Source organism: Neopelma chrysocephalum, unplaced genomic scaffold, assembly GCF_003984885.1.
Source record: "Neopelma chrysocephalum unplaced genomic scaffold, ASM398488v2 Primary Assembly neopelma1_74, whole genome shotgun sequence".
NCBI classification, from domain to species: Eukaryota; Metazoa; Chordata; class Aves; order Passeriformes; family Pipridae; genus Neopelma; species Neopelma chrysocephalum.
Window position 1 is genome coordinate 4,082,632 of NW_020897735.1, and position 15,312 is coordinate 4,097,943.

Genomic DNA, 15,312 nt, shown 5'->3' on the forward strand with positions numbered 1-15,312 from the left:
AGCATTTGGGTTATACAGCCCAGACTGGCTTCCCCAAAGAACGCTGAAATGTGAGATTTAGCTGGTCCAGGAGTAATGGGGATTGCATTTGGGCAGGGAAGAGGGAAGGGAATACAGTTATCCTAGCTAATTTTCAACAGTGGTGGTGTCGTGGTAATCACGATCACTTTACCTTCATCATAGGATCATTTGGGCTGGAAGACCTTTAAGATCATTTAAGACCCTTAAGTCCCGCTGTTAAAACAGCACTGCCAAGCCCACCACTGAACTGTGTCCCCAGCTGTGACATCTACACATTTTTTGAACACTTCCACCACTTCCCTGGGCAGCTTGTTCCAATCCTTCTGGTGAAGAAATCTTTCCTAATATCCAACCTGACACATCCCTCTTCCCCCCACCCCCAGTGCACCTGAGGTCATTTCATGTCATCTTATTGGTTTTTTACTTGGGAGAAGAGCCTGACCCCCACCTGACTCCATCCTCCTGTCAGAGAGTTGTAGAGAGTGAGAACCTCAGAATTGGCCTTGACCCATTGATCCAGCCTGTCCAGGTCCCTCTGCAGAGCCTTCCTACCCTCCAGCAGATGAACACTCCCACCCAACTTGGTGTCATCCACAAAGTGCCTGAGGGTGCACTCAATCCCCTCATCCAAATCATCTCTATATACCATGTAGGTAACATTTTTATTAGGCCAAAGGATTGAGCTGAACCAAGTGAACAAGCTTTTGGGCACATGGGCACCTTTTTCAGGTCTGGGCACATTTACCTTTGCAGCTTTTCTCACGTAGACCTCGGAGTCTTCCCTGGTTAAGTAGTTCAGCTGAGGCTGCTGCCAGCTGGCCCCAGTTTGTGCTGCTCTTGCCTGCTAATCTGCCTTGGACTCTGAGCTGTGAGTGACTCCTAATAGACCTCTGGACCAGAAACCAGAGATTCTGCTTATCTGTCCATTGGAGACTTCTCCTGGAGCTGGGGGAGAAGGTACTTCTGGACATCAATCCCCCTCATCCTGGCTCCTAGGTGACAACTGCTGGAGGTCTTACCTCCACTGCTCAGTGGCAGCCATAACTAATTTCTCAGCTCTTCACAAACCAAGTCTGGTTGCTCCAACCTATTAAAATAATTTAAGTCTGTAAGATGATCCGCTGGGAAAAAAGTACTTCTGTTGAGAACTTTGAGCAGTTCATTGAAATCTACGTGCAACATTTTCATGCTGGGAGGCACCTTTGTTTCCTTAAACTCTCCAAAGATCAAAAGCTGCTTCTTAGTAAGTTGGAGAGAGACAGATACAAGACTTTTGCTCCCTTTGGAAGTTCTGTTACTTGCCTTCTGGGGATATAAAATTTTGCAATCCCAGCTCAGTCTGTTGTTCAAATTCCTTTCCAGCTGTGTGGTCAGTACTCAGAATTAAATCCCAGAGAAGTGGACTATTGGTGCATAGTGGGAAATTTCCTTGTAGTGAGGTCAGCTCCCTCCAGAACATCTGGAGCTGGTCCCTGGTGGGACAGGAGAACTGACCAGATGCACCCTGGGGCTCTGATGCATTTTGGCAATTGCTGGTAACCAAGCTGAGCATGCACTTGCTCCTCACACAGTGTGCAGAGGAGCTATGAGTTCTTCCTTCTGGCAATTTGAATGTATATGTGAGAGGGTGGTTGGGATTTCCTGCATTGGATTGTCCAGCACCTCACATATTCTTTGTGCTTCCCTTTCAGATGTGGATGTTCTTCAAAGACTGGGCCTGTCAGGGAAAAGGCCATCAGGTGGATGGTCCTCATCACGTGCAGTTCCTCAAGGAGTCATTCCTTTCAAGTCAGGGGTCATCTTCACTCAGCGAGCACGTGTGGAGGCACCTCTCAGCACCATCCTCCCCGCGGGCTCCAGCACTGACCTGCTCCTGGTGCTGAGCCTCTGCTCCCACCGCATCAACAACGCTTTTCTCTTTGCTGTCAAGAGCAAAAAGAAAAAACTACAGCTGGGGGTCCAGTTTGTGCCTGGGAAGATCATCGTGTACGTGGGCCACAAGCGCTCTGTATATTTTGATTACAATGTCCACGATGGCCAGTGGCACAATGTGGCCATCGACATCCGTGGCCAGACAGTCACTTTATTTACTTCTTGTGGGAAGCGCAGAGTACATGCGGATTTGCATTTGAAAAAGGACGAGGCGTTGGATCCACATGGATCTTTCCTCTTTGGGAAGATAAGCCAGCACTCCGTGCAGTTTGAAGGAGCCATCTGCCAGTTTGATATTTATCCTTCCGCCAAGGCAGCTCATCATTACTGTAAATACCTGAAAAAACAGTGCAGGCAAGCAGATACCTACCGGCCAAACCTGCCCCCCCTCATCCCCCTCCTGCCCAGGGACCCCAGTGCCTCCCCCAGCACCCCACAGCGTATGGAGCCCTCGCTGCAGGGTCTGAAAAACCTGACCACTGCTGCCCCATCCTTGGAGTTTGGCAGGGTCACTGCACCCCCCAAGACAAGGGGTTCAGGTGCAACAACCATCACGTCGGTGTCAACCCCACCTTCACCTCCCAGACTGACAACCAAAGCCACAAAGGTCACAGTGGCCCCGCCTGTTCCGTCAAGCACCGAAACGCAGCCGCCCTCCCGTTCGCTCCCTCGGGGCACGGGGACAACCCTCAGGGTGGCTCAACCCACTCCCAGTACACGCAGGGAGAAAAGTCCCCTTCCCACCTCGAAAAAGGCCCCACCAACCAGCCAGAGCCTCGTCACAGCCAGCAGGAAGGAGTCCAAGCAAGAGACCAAAAAGAAGATCAACCAAAAACCAACCGTTGAGCCCTCCGCAGCACCCAGCACTGTAAAACCAACGAGGAGGGTGACTGACAACACAACCAGCAATGTCCACCTTGTCACCCTAAAGCCAACCCCGCAGAACCCACACCATGGACCCGCTCCAAAGAAGCACGTGCCATCCCCCACCAGGAAAGTGGATCCTCTGGCATCCACCAAACCCCCCCTGGGGTCTGCCCATCCCATCTCCAGAGCCAGGGCACAGCCCTTCAACCTCACAACCCCGGCTGCAACGGATGGCTATCAAATCTTTGACCTCCTGGGACCTACTCCATTTCCATTTTTACTGGGATATCCAGGAGTGAAAGGAGAGAGAGGACCCCAGGTAAGTTCAGGCTCTTCATGTTGGCTGTTTCTGGTCACAGCTCGGCTCAAGGGCTGGCAGAGCACAACCCTCAAGGGTTCCTGTGAAGCTTAGCAGAGTGTGGCAGCTTGGAATCACAGCCAAGCACTCTTACATTCCTGGTCATCACAGTTTTAACATAAATCTCAGTGTGAACTTGGGTGTTCTGTGATGGTGGATGCCTCTTAAACATTGGTGGTTAAAGTTGCTGCTTAATGTTAGATTTTTTTAAAAAACAAAGAGGGGGAAAAAGAGAAATCCTACCTTCCTTCCTTCAAATTGCTGGCTAAAATTCTAGTGGTCAGGTTGGGGAGTTCTATTCCACACCCTTGATTTGTCTCAGGTCACCTTCCATAGAGAAAACCCAGGTGCCTCAAAAACATGCCTCCAATGAACTATGTCTTAACACTGGTTATTGGTTTGGTTTGTATCTGATGTTCACATTTCCACAAAAGTGCTCTGTTTCAGCAAATGCAAGTACAGAGATGGCTTCAGGATTTTTTTCTTTAAAGCAAACTCTCCTCTATTTTTATGGTATTTGTTTGTTTGTTTTATTTTATTTGCTTCTCATAGCCTGCACTTAAAACATGCAAAAAGTTTCCTTTATAAATTTAACTACTGCATTCCACACACAATAACCCCTCTCACGGTGTATATCTTGGCCATAGTAAAAGTATATACACATTTTGTAATGTTAAAAGCAGTCAGGCCCCACTAATTATCTGCTGCCTTTTTTTTTTTTTCAAATGCCAGAATGCAAACAGAATCTTAAACTGGCCAAGTTTTAGGAGGATTTGGTGTTCCAACCCAAATTGTCAATAGGAGAGAGGAGTTGTACATGTAAAATAAGTTTCTCCCAGACGGAGTCTTTGGTTGCCAAGTTCCAGCCTAGAGTGAATTTTTGCAGCTGACTTCTTAAAATAGTGAAAGAAGGGTTTACAATGGAAATATTGAAGCTGGCGTAAGGAACACAATCACCAGCACTTGCGTCTGCTGCTCGTTGTTGTAACACCTAAAGTGGAATGGTTGGGTCTCCCTGAGCCCTCAGTGGGTGCTTAGGGGTTTGCATTTTCTGCCTGTCCCACCTCAAAGCAGAGAGGTGATTTCTCTCCTCGTATTCTGGGCGTAGAGGCACCAAGGGGGGTGTTGTGTTCCAAGGTTCCCACCTCTGGGAGAAGTGAAGGTGCTGCCTGAGCAGGGGAGGCGAGACTTTGTACTTGGAGAAGTTTTGCTGAATCCTTCAGTAGCCAGAATGAGCTCCAGCAATTTGGTCTTTGAACAGGCTTCTGTGTTTTGTGGAGAGGAGTTTCAGGCGTGTTTCCAAGAGGAGGAATTCAGCAATTGTGAGTTTCCCTTTGAACACCACTTAGCTGTGAGGGGTCAGTCAGGGTGGTTGCCCCAAGCCCACCAAAATCCTGATCTCTTGCCACCTTCTTGCCCTACAAGTGGCATGAGGTGACCAAGCTCCAAGCCCCTGTAATGTAAAGAGCTTATTATTGAACCAGAGTGGAAAATCCCTCTCAGCTCGTGAATCATAGCAAAGAAATGGATTCAGGCTGTGGAGGGCTGAGGGAAGAGATGGCAGGGTTTTTCCATCCTGTCTGAGAACAACTGGAGTCCTGAATTGAGGGAAAGGAGAACATTTTGAGGCTCTGTCTGGCCTTATCCTCTTTGACTGCTGGAAACAAAGTCAGGACTTGGGGAGGGAAAGGTTATGGCTTGGCTGGAGCTGGCTGCAGCATGGTGCTCGATAGCTCCTGTGACTCACCTGGAGATCTCTGTACCATACTTCCCTGGATGACTCTGACGTGGGAAGGGAAAGAGGAGTAAAGGCCGGGATGGGGATGACATGCTGAGAAATTAATGCAGCACTTCCATGGCCAGACGAGCATGTTTCAGAGCAAGTGCTGATAAATGTTCTGTGCTTGAGTAATTACCTGGCGCCGTCCTCGCGCTGCCGGGCAGACGTTCCTGATGAGGTCAGTGATATCCCAGCCCGGCCCTGTGCCTGGCCAGGGCAGGTTATGGACTGGGAATGTCATCCAGTGTCTGGCACACGGGGGGAAGGATAAGGTGATTAATTGCTTTTCCAAGTTGTTGCCCGATACAAGGTCTCTTCAAGAAGATTGTCACTCTGGGCAGGGAGGTGTGTGGGGGAACTGACTTCTGCCTGTTCTGCAAGGGCTGGGGCTGCCTTGGCTGTGATGTCTGGGCAGAGGCAGATTGGCAGTCACAGCACCCTCCCTGTCCCTTTCACAGCATCCTAACACCTAGAGAAAAAAGACCTTTGTTAATCCTGATCATCCCAAAGCCAGGATGGGAATGGCAGGGAATCCTGATCATCCCAAAGCCAGGATGGGAATGGCAGGGAATCCTGATCATCCCAAAGCCAGGATGGGAATGGCAGCCGTGGTGCAAGGCAGTGATGACTCAGGCCCTGCGGTCTCTGCAGTTTTGGCTTTGTGAATTCTACCAAAATAACTGGAATAATCTTAGCTGTGCAGAAGGGCCCCAACCCTACAACCAAGGGACATATGTTCGATGGTTAGAAGAGCATGAGCAAAGGACTGAAAGGAGCTGTTCCCTTAGAAGTAAAAGTCAGGACCCTCCATGTATATATTTGCCCTGAAGGACCACTGGGATGCCACACAACAGGAAATGGAAATGCTGCATCCCACATGCAACTCATGGCAGAGCATTAATTCTTCAGGAATGTTGGGTTTGCTGAGCAGTTAGAGGAGGGAGGGTAATATGTTCTTAAAAAAGAAAAACTTCCTGGGAACCATTAATAACCACAAGCATTTGGGATCTCGGCTCTACATTTATTTTGGGAGGGGGGAAGTAACAGAAGGAACACCCAGACATCATGCGAAACCAGGCAGCACTGACTCAGCAGCTGGCAAAGGTCCCTCTGAATCATCCCTGCTGCCCTCAGCACCTCCACCAGCAGAGCTCTAGGCCCTGCACAGGGACCTTCACTCAGCTTACAGAGCAGAGTGACCCCAGCACGTGGCTGCAAGCAGCCTTGATCTCCCCAGAAGAAAAATACATACTGAAAAACAGTATTTTTCTGCAAGCTTGTCATGCCCTTGAACCTTTGTACGGCTGTGATGTGATGGGTGTTTGCATCTTCTGGTGGATGGGGTATCATTTGCTTGTCTAGACCAGCAGCAGATTTGACAGGGAGATTTTGGGGGCTGCTGTAGCCTCTCCCTTGCCCACCAGCACTGCCCAATGGGGTGTGCAATGGGGTAAAGCTGCTGAAAACTCCTTGCCCTGTCATGGCTGGGGTCTGGCATGGTGTATCCCCAAGTTAGACCTTTCTCCTGCACTTTCAAAGGTTTTGGCCCCTACAAACAAGTCTGTATTGACTCTTGACAAGCCTCTGAGGGTTATTTTTAGAGCAAGAAAACCACACCTGATGCTGGATATGCAGAGGACCGGGCTGAGTTCACTAAAGGGCTGTGGAAGCACATAAGAGGAACAGGGAGGGAGGGAACGTGTTTCACACGACTCCCCAAGTGTAAGAGTCAGTGGAGACCCCGGGGTGGGTGTGCCAGGAGCCATCAGCTCCATCCATCCCACACAATTCCATCCATGTGCTGCTGGGCCGGGAGCCCCACGCTGGAGCCCGTGGCTGCAGCTCAATGAGGTGCAGCATTGCCTGGCAGGCAGCCCTCCCTCTCTCCCTCTCCCTCTTTCCCCCTCTCCCTCTCTCCAAGGCAGATGTGTTTCTGAGCACCTCCCCAGTCTAGACTGCTCCAGCTGCCACCTTCCCCACGAGCAGTTTGTCTTGGAACTCCTTCCCTGAAGAAGCAATGCCAGCCAACCCAATCAGTGGGCAGGGAAGAGAGGTGATTGGGAACGCCGATAAAATATGAGGTGCCTGATTCCAGGCCTCCTTGTACCAGAAAAGGCTATTCAGGCTGCCAGTCTATGATAAATTAAGGAACACACAACATGTTTGAATCTCTTAATGAATGAGTCATATTAATAAAAAAAAAAAAGGGAGACTGCACGCTTTGTGTGATCCATGGGAAAAGTTTTAGTCTCGCTCACACAGTTGGATCAAATTTTTTTGCTAATTTAGCCAGAAATATCTCTGAAGGGAAATCTTCTTGCAGGCAAATGACCAAGCATCAGAGAGGTCTATTTGCATGAAATGAACTTTGAAGAGCAGTAATTGAAAGTGTGTTTGAGATAAATGTGCTACAAAGGATGTAGGATTTATAAAAATACCTGTATATATTTGTACAATCTTTAAAAACAGAAAGTGAGTGGTAGAGTAGGTGATGCCTCTGTTTCTTCCCAGCCTTTCAGACTGCTTTCCAAGGTCTGAGATTGGAGACTGTTCTGGAAATGTGTCTATAGAAAAGCTGCTTTTGTCAAGATGGAATACTAATATTTTGTTATGTTTTGTGCCACCCCTCTACTGGGAATCCAGTTGTGGACAAGGACCTTTCTGTGATAGGTGTTGTACAGACCCAGAACAAACATCTGTGCCTGTTGAGGAAACTGTGTTACAAGGCTGGCTCCCCACCAGCAGCTCGGCTCCTGCCAGAATTATGAAGGCTTTTTGTTTTTAGACTGGTTGAAACCCAGATGTGTCCAAATTTTAATATGATAAGTCTGCCCTGGAGAAGAAAGTAACCAAAGTGCTGGACTTTTTTTCCCCTAAAGTTTCAGCTTTATTTTAGACAGTACTGGAAGCCAGATTTAGTTCAGGTTCTGTCTTCCCTCTCTGCAGCACCTGGCAAGGCCAGGGAGGTGAGGAGGAATTGGTATGTGTGTTGAAGATGAAGGTCTTCTCCTCCTTTTCTGTTCTCCTGAGCAGGGAATTTTTAATTCCAGTGCTGCCTCTGTAGCTGCTCTGTCCTTCTGTGCTGGTGCTTCCCAGACATACAAGGCTAAAGAGTAGATTTTGGCAGTGGCCTTGCATATGAAATATATTTCTTCCTCTGGGAATGTTTCTTTCTCTGGGAAGAAAACAAGTCAGGTCCTTTATCTGCAGGGGTAATGTCACTGCTCAGAACCTGGTGCCAATGTGGGGAGAAGATTTTGATGGGTTTTCTGAACTCTCTTTTAAGTTGACTTTTACCACATGCATTAGCATCTGAGAAAGAGGAATGTTCTCTCTTCTCAGTCCTTGGAATGTTTTGCATCTCCAGAACAGCCTTTTCTGGGATACAGGAGAACTGTGCCGCTAGTGCTGGGCAGGGGTACATTGGGGAGATCCTAAAGTAAATGTGTGTGTCTGTCAGTGTGCACTGGAACATGAACTCAATAGTTTCCTGGGAAATCTCAGCTATTTGCTGCCAGGCTGAGTACTTGCTCCTGGGGAAACAATTACAGGAGTCCTTTGCTATCTGACCAAGTTGACTCAGAAGTCATTCAAAAGGAAGCAAGTCATTTCCCAGATCTCCAGCACCAATTCCTGTACTCGGTATGCTTTCATTCAAGCCCTCCACAACAGGTTCAGCCTTGCTGAGTTTGGAGCTCTAAAGGCACCTTGCTCCCCCCAGCACTGCTGCGGGCAGAGGAAGCAATGTGAGCGGGGTCACGGTGTGGGAGAGGCAGAGCTATGAACTGGCAGTGAGAGGAAACGATGAGATTTCCCTTATCCTCAGGGTCCAATATATTTCCCTTTCAGACAACTTAGCTTAATTTTCCATTTGCAATTTGAAGCTCAAAAAGCTAAGGTAAAAAAAAACAACAAACCACGTCCCTTTTGCGCCAGAAAGTTTCCCAGCGGCAGCTTAGGATAAATCCCATAATCATTCGGTGGGATCGGTCGTCGTGTCTAATGCTACCGTGGGAAATTGAGAAGGGTTAAACTTTTATGTGGCTGCCACGAGCTGCCTCAGGAACTGTTCAGGCTGGTTAACAGCTCAGCTGTTTGGCTGCAGAAGAGAGACGGAGTATCAGCCTCTGCCGTGTTTCTCCTTGATCTCTGATCCTGCTTTGTGTGATAACAGGGTGTGTGTTCTCCGCCATCAGTTTGCTGAAGGAGCAGGCAGGAAGCCAGAGAGACAGGAACCACGGTGCCAGGAATGGTAGCTCGCTGCGGGAGGCTCCTGGCTCTGCTGGTTTCGTGGGGTGTTCCTGCTAAGGGAGGGCAGGGGCAGAGCAATGATATCTTCCTCCCCCTGCCAGGAAAAGGAAACCTTCCTGCCCCTTGGAGCACTTCCCGCTGCTCCCTGTGGAATTCCCCAGGGATACTCTAAAGAGTACAAATGGAAAGGTGCTGTGTGGTCAACTCTGCGTTGGGAGTGAGGGTGGAGATGTCTCTGGTGAGGGCAGAGGCTGCGTGGGCATCACCCCAGGCAGTCTCTCAGCACCTTGCTGGGTGGTGGCTCACTGACAGACATCTACTCTCCATGTCTCAGAGCCTTACGTCTGGAGTGGGACTGCATCCATCATTTGTAAGCAGCTGGGCCCTGATCCAGCCCCATCCTCCTCTGGCTGCCTCTCCGGATGCGCGATTTTCTCCGTGTGTATTTCAGGATTGCTCTCCCCAGGCAAAGCCGGTTGTCGGACGTGGGCCTCTTGTCCGAGAACTGGAGCTGGGTAACATGGAGATGTATGTACAGAGCAGAGCAGAAACGAGTCTCTAGGAAGGCTCAGTCCATGTCCCACCCAATCCAGCTACCAAGGAATCGTGTGAGAATCCAGAAGGTGGCCTTGCAGTGCATCTTGTCTCACCACTACCTGTGTTCTTCCAGCTGCCCCTGGCCTCTTCCACCTTGGCTGGCTTTTAATTTATACACGGTCATGTTCTTACCTTATGCACTTACTGTAGTGGCTGGCACTTTTTAGCCTCTCATCCCACAGATGTCTTATCCCTCTTGCTCTTCAGGAAAGGAAAAGGAAAGGCTGAAGGAATAGCAAAGCAAAGTGACAGGGACTCCCGAGTTACGTGCTGTTCTGTGCTGCTCCAGCTAAAAACCTTTCCCTTAACTCCATATTCCCACTCCAGTGCAGGTATTAACTCTCTCCTTATTTTTTTGTTAGCTTCAGTTTGTTCTGAACAGCCCACATTTTTGGATAAGGTTTTTTCTCAAGTGGCCAAGTACAATTGCAGCTGCTGTTAGCAGGAAGGTGGAAAAGGTCACCTCAATTTTAGTACATAGGGAGCCCCCCGCTCAGATGGTTGCATCTTCTCTTTTACTTCTCCTTCTAAGAGTAGATGGGGATGGGTTTGGATGGAGAAGAGGTTAAGGACTTGAATTAATCTTTGGAAAACTCTAATAGCTGTTGCTGTCTCAGTTGCACTAGATTTGTTGTTTGATAGTTATCATCCCAACTAAAAGGGCAAGGGGATTTTTTTAATAAAAGCTTGGATTCTGGAGAACAATTATACATGAGGCTTAAAAAACCCTACAATTACGTGTCTATTTGCACAGCTGTATAATTGCATTATGCACGGGGCCCTGAGCTGGCACAATGGCAGGTTAAAACACTGGGCATATTGCTAAAATGAGGGTCAGCTGTATCAATGAGGGTTGTTACTACAAGGACCAGTAATACTGTGTTACCCAGCAATAAGCAACGTGCAGAGGGGTCAGATGAAGTGTCCCAGGCTATAGAGACTGGACATCTCCAGGTCAGGCATGGCTGGGCAGCAGCAGTGACTGATACCATCTCAGAAGTCCATCCCTGCATGTCTCAGTGTGGGGCATGAACTATTTTGTGCTGTGTAGGCTCTTACACTTTTACAACAAGCCTGGGCATTGCTTACTCCTCCCCTGATTTTTTTTCTTCTGTGCCAAGTTTGGCTCTTATATCCATCCTTTTTATACAACTTAATTTGTTACTTACGTGTAGGAGGGTTGGTAATATTAGGGGAGGGTTTATTCATCAGTTACCTACATGGGTCAGGCAAGTCTTCTGTGTTGAAAATCTTTTCCTGGGCAGGAGACTTCGGGCAGGGCTCTCCAAGGTTGATTTTTTTGTTACTGAATAAGGCACTTGATGAGTCCTGAGAACTTCATTAAGAGACCATGAGTTTGTCAGCCTTGCTCAGGGGTGGTACCAGCCTGAGAAGCTCTGGAAGTCCTGCAGAGCAGCTGTGCCAGCCTGGCAGTGGGCTCTGCTTAGAGAGCAGGTCCTGCAGGGATCATCCAGTGGGAAGGGAGTGAGGCCACGCAGGACCAGAGTGCAGCTGAGGGGCTCATCCTGCCCCTGCCCCACACAACACTCCTGGGACCTGCTCTCCTGCCCACCATGCAGTTGGAGAGCTCAGGCTGCCTTCCACACATCCTTCAGTCTGCTGCTCTGGATGTCCCTCCTTTTCATTGCATGCAATGAAAGCTTGTCTTTTGTAACAAGCTACCAGAATATAAATCCTCTGGGAGACGCTTCAATTAACAGTTATTCTTGTTAGACATGTTTGGCTGGGGGGAAAAGAAGTTCTGAGGAGTTATTAGGAGTTGCAGATGGCTCTCCAGAAATCTGAATTCTCCAGTCCATTGAAAAAAAATGTAAATAAGTAGATGAATAAATTCCAAGAAGTTCAAACCTCATTGGTTAAGGATTTTTTCCTAACCTGTTTCAGATCAGTGCACAGCTGGGCGTGTGATATCTCCACTTTGCTCTCGCCCTCTTCCAAGAGCCCCCACTACTCTGACGTGTCTGACATGAACTTTTCTATATTACAGAGCCATATTTAAGAATTTCCGACGCTCACACCAATTTTTATTAGGTTTTATAACCCAACACTTTAAAATATGAAGTGCTGGGATACGATTACTTTGTAACTCATGTAGCAGCCTGCAATACCAAGAACTCCCTGTGTCCAGCTGATACAGATTACAACACACCATGTTCTTCCCTGCCAAGGTGCTAACACGTTACTCCTGTTGTTTGCTCGCACGTAGCAGGAAAGTCCAAAGCTGAGAGAGAGTTGTGTTACCCCTGTATTACAGCACAGGTCCAGGGCAGGGGAAGTGTGAAACACAGCTGTGATCCCGGGAATGCAGCAGAAAGATGTGGATGCTCTGTCTCTCCCGTGTGGAAATACGTGCTCCTGCAGATGTTTTTGAGCGTGGCTTTTTATCCCTGTGTAGTAATAGCATAACTTGAAATTTTGGCTGTGGTGCTGTAACTGACCCTTCTCCCCACCCCTTCTCCTAATGATTGTGTTGTGGGTCTCTCTGAAGCACTGTCAGGAGCTCCATCCTGTTACAGAACCATCATTAATACCCATTTTTATTTTCCCAGGGTCCACCAGGTCTGCCGGGCTTACCAGGACCCCCTGGCAAGAGAGGCTCTCGAGTAAGTGGTGTAAAATTTTCTATCCATTTGTACTTGTGTCTGCCTGTCCTGCTGTTCCAAGGGCCATTCTGTGTTCCTATGGTTGAGTAATGGTTGCTTCTGGCCTTCCTCCTTTTTCTCATTCTCTGTTCAAGGTTTTCAGGAGGCCACACTGGCGATTTGCAGCCTCCCTGAGCTAAGGTTTGGCATCAGGAAAGGCTGGGGATGGTTGTTTCCAAATGTCTGTCAGAAGAGTGAGCTCTATCTGTCTCATTTTGTTTCCAGGATCCATTCCTTCAGTGCTGAATACTAGCTTTGGCTGCTTTTTATTCTGTCCTTCACTCTCCCCAGTTTCCCAAACTGCTTCATTCAAGGTCCACTGGGACCATGGTCTAGGACCAAGGACTCAACACAAGGATGAGCTTTTGTGTTCCCCAGTCTGAGACCTGCTCTCTGACTCCTGTTCAAGATGTAAAGCAAAATTTATTATCTGTTCTACAAGATCCGTGGCAAACTCCTGAATTTCTTCCTCCCCAAATGAAATTCTGATGCAGATCTTTGAACATTGAGTGCTATGCTGAGGAAACATCTGGTGCTGGGTGCTGCAGCAAGCTGTGAGAAAAGCTTTAGCATTGGCCTAAGTCTCCCAGGGCTGGGCAACATGCCTGACCTGGATATAGTTAATTGCTGGCACCCTTCTCCTGGTCAGCATGGTGCTGACCCACAAGGTACAGCCATGGAGCCCATTTCCTGAGCACTGAACTGATGTGGGTTGGGAATCGAAAGATGTGAGTGTCTGAGGCTGGAAGAAGGGAATATTTGGATCCATGATCCAGGCAGCATCCTGGCCTGGCAGCAGAGGGAGATTTCCTCACACATACTTGGCTAAAACTCAACCCCATGTAATGTCTTTAAAGAACAAGCGAGAGGCTGAGAGCTGGGAGGCTCAGAATTCCCCCAGGACACTCCTCACACTCCCGTGAGATCTTGCAGTAACCAGTAAAGATAAACTCACCTTCTCTCTACAACAATAAACCCCCAAAAGGTCTGCAAGACCCCTGCAGCCTGGGCACGGGTGTGAACAACCCTGAACACCGATTTGGGCTGTGAGTGTGTGGTGTTAGGGAGCACCAGGGTCGTGTGTGTTATAGATGGGATAATCTGTTCTGCAAGTAGGAACCACGGCAGTCGTGGATCAAGGGTTGGACTTGATGATCTCAGAGGTCCCTTCCAACCTGGCTGATTCTATGATTCTATGATTAGCTAAGTTCTTCAGTGAAGCATCACCACAACCAGTTGTAGAGCCCTGATATCTTCTGTCACAAATACCCAGGCATCACCCACATCAGCAGATTGCCCAAAGTTTGCATTTCTTATCCATCCCTATTAAGGCTGGCAGTTGGTTCCAGCCCCAGCTCACTGCTCATGAGGGGTGTTTGGTGTTACTTTTGGCAATCCTGTGGTGAGCAAACGAGATTCCAAGTCTGGAGTCCACAGCTGCATCCCCTGCCTGCTCTGTGAGTGAGCAAATTCCAGCTCTACATCCCAATTCCACTACCAAAACTTGAGTTTTTCTGAAGGAAATAGCATTGTGGAAGCTGTGTCATAATTTTCTGTGTTATTCCCCAGCTGTGGCACACTCCATCCTATATTTAAGATGATCCTCTGAAAGACAATAAGCAACTGAGGGTTTCTGAGCTCAGCCTGTGCCAGAGGTGCTGAGAATTGGTCCAGGAAAGAGTTCCCAGTTAGGAAGTGCTTAGCACAGCTGAGCCTGGCTTGGCTTGGACCTCTGCAAAGAGTCTGTGCTAATTTTGGGAGGGGGCAGAAGGGTCACTGTGAATGTCTGGCCTGGAGCACTGGAGACAGAAGTGCTCTGTGCCTTAATTGTTTTGACTTTGGGATGTGTTTCTCCTAGTACTTTTTTCTTGTGTCTCTTTGGGGTTTAGAGATATTACTGGAAAGAGGAGCTGCCAGGAACTAAGACAGGCTTGGGGGAATTTTTGCATCTTTTGCTTTTGTTGTGCTTGAGCCACTTAAAAATAAATGTGCAACACTGTCTGTTCTGCCTCTATCTAATCTGTTCCTCCAACAAAGCAGCTCTAGAGTTCTTGCACCAGCCCATGGGTAACCCATGAGATGTGCCATCAGGCTCCAGCCCAAGGTTGGAGCTCCAGATGGGAGGTGAAAGTTGCAGGGAACTTTGCAGTGCTGGATGCCAAGGGAAAGGAAGGAATTTTCTTGTCACCAATGCAGTTTATGGCCTAATGCATGAGATGTAATTGCCCTTGTTGTAAATTGCATAATTTCTACATTATTAATGCTTATACAATTAATTGGTGTACTTGAAAATCTAGTAGCAGCATTTGTCTTGTGGCTTTCTGTAGCTGTGAAGTTGCCTCGTGCTGATGTGGTTCAGTTTTTCTACCCCTCTGAGTTCCTTATTATCTCTTTTAACTTCCCCTTGTCCTCCCATGTTGGTCAGGGAAAAAGGAAAGCTCTGATTAGCCTTTGCCTTGAGTGTGAGACTGTGGTGGGTGGCACTCTGTGAGAAAAGCTGGCTGGTCCCACTCTCCTCATTTCCAGCAGATGAGTATCACCAGACGTGCCTGTGCAGTCTGAGGGTGGCTCTTCCATGTAGGCAAAGCCACCTGGTTTGCAAAAATACCTACCAGCCTCTGTAACAGCATGGAAGAGGTGGTGACTGGGACACATCTCAGCATTCAAGTGCAACTCAAGGCTGGGTAGCTGAGTGGAGAGTGACAGTCTTCTCTAAAATGACAATTGTTTAAAACCTAATCCCCATTTTAGGAGCACGGACTTAACTGGACACCCTATCACTCAGCATCAGGGACCCATTGAGACAGATTCAGACCATTCCTGTACTCTACTCTCTGCAACTA

At 48.3% G+C, this 15,312-nt stretch overlaps 1 protein-coding gene across 1 annotated transcript in view; it reads left to right on the forward strand.

Moving 5' to 3' along the window:
- Window positions 1-15,312, forward strand: part of LOC113969712 (collagen alpha-1(XXVII) chain-like) — a 144,810-nt gene that overhangs the window by 12,041 nt on the left and 117,457 nt on the right. Inside the window, exons 3-4 of the mRNA XM_027687805.1 lie at window positions 1,713-3,139; window positions 12,377-12,430. Coding sequence (XP_027543606.1) covers window positions 1,713-3,139; window positions 12,377-12,430 — 1,481 coding nt within the window. The remainder of the gene's footprint in view (window positions 1-1,712; window positions 3,140-12,376; window positions 12,431-15,312) is intronic.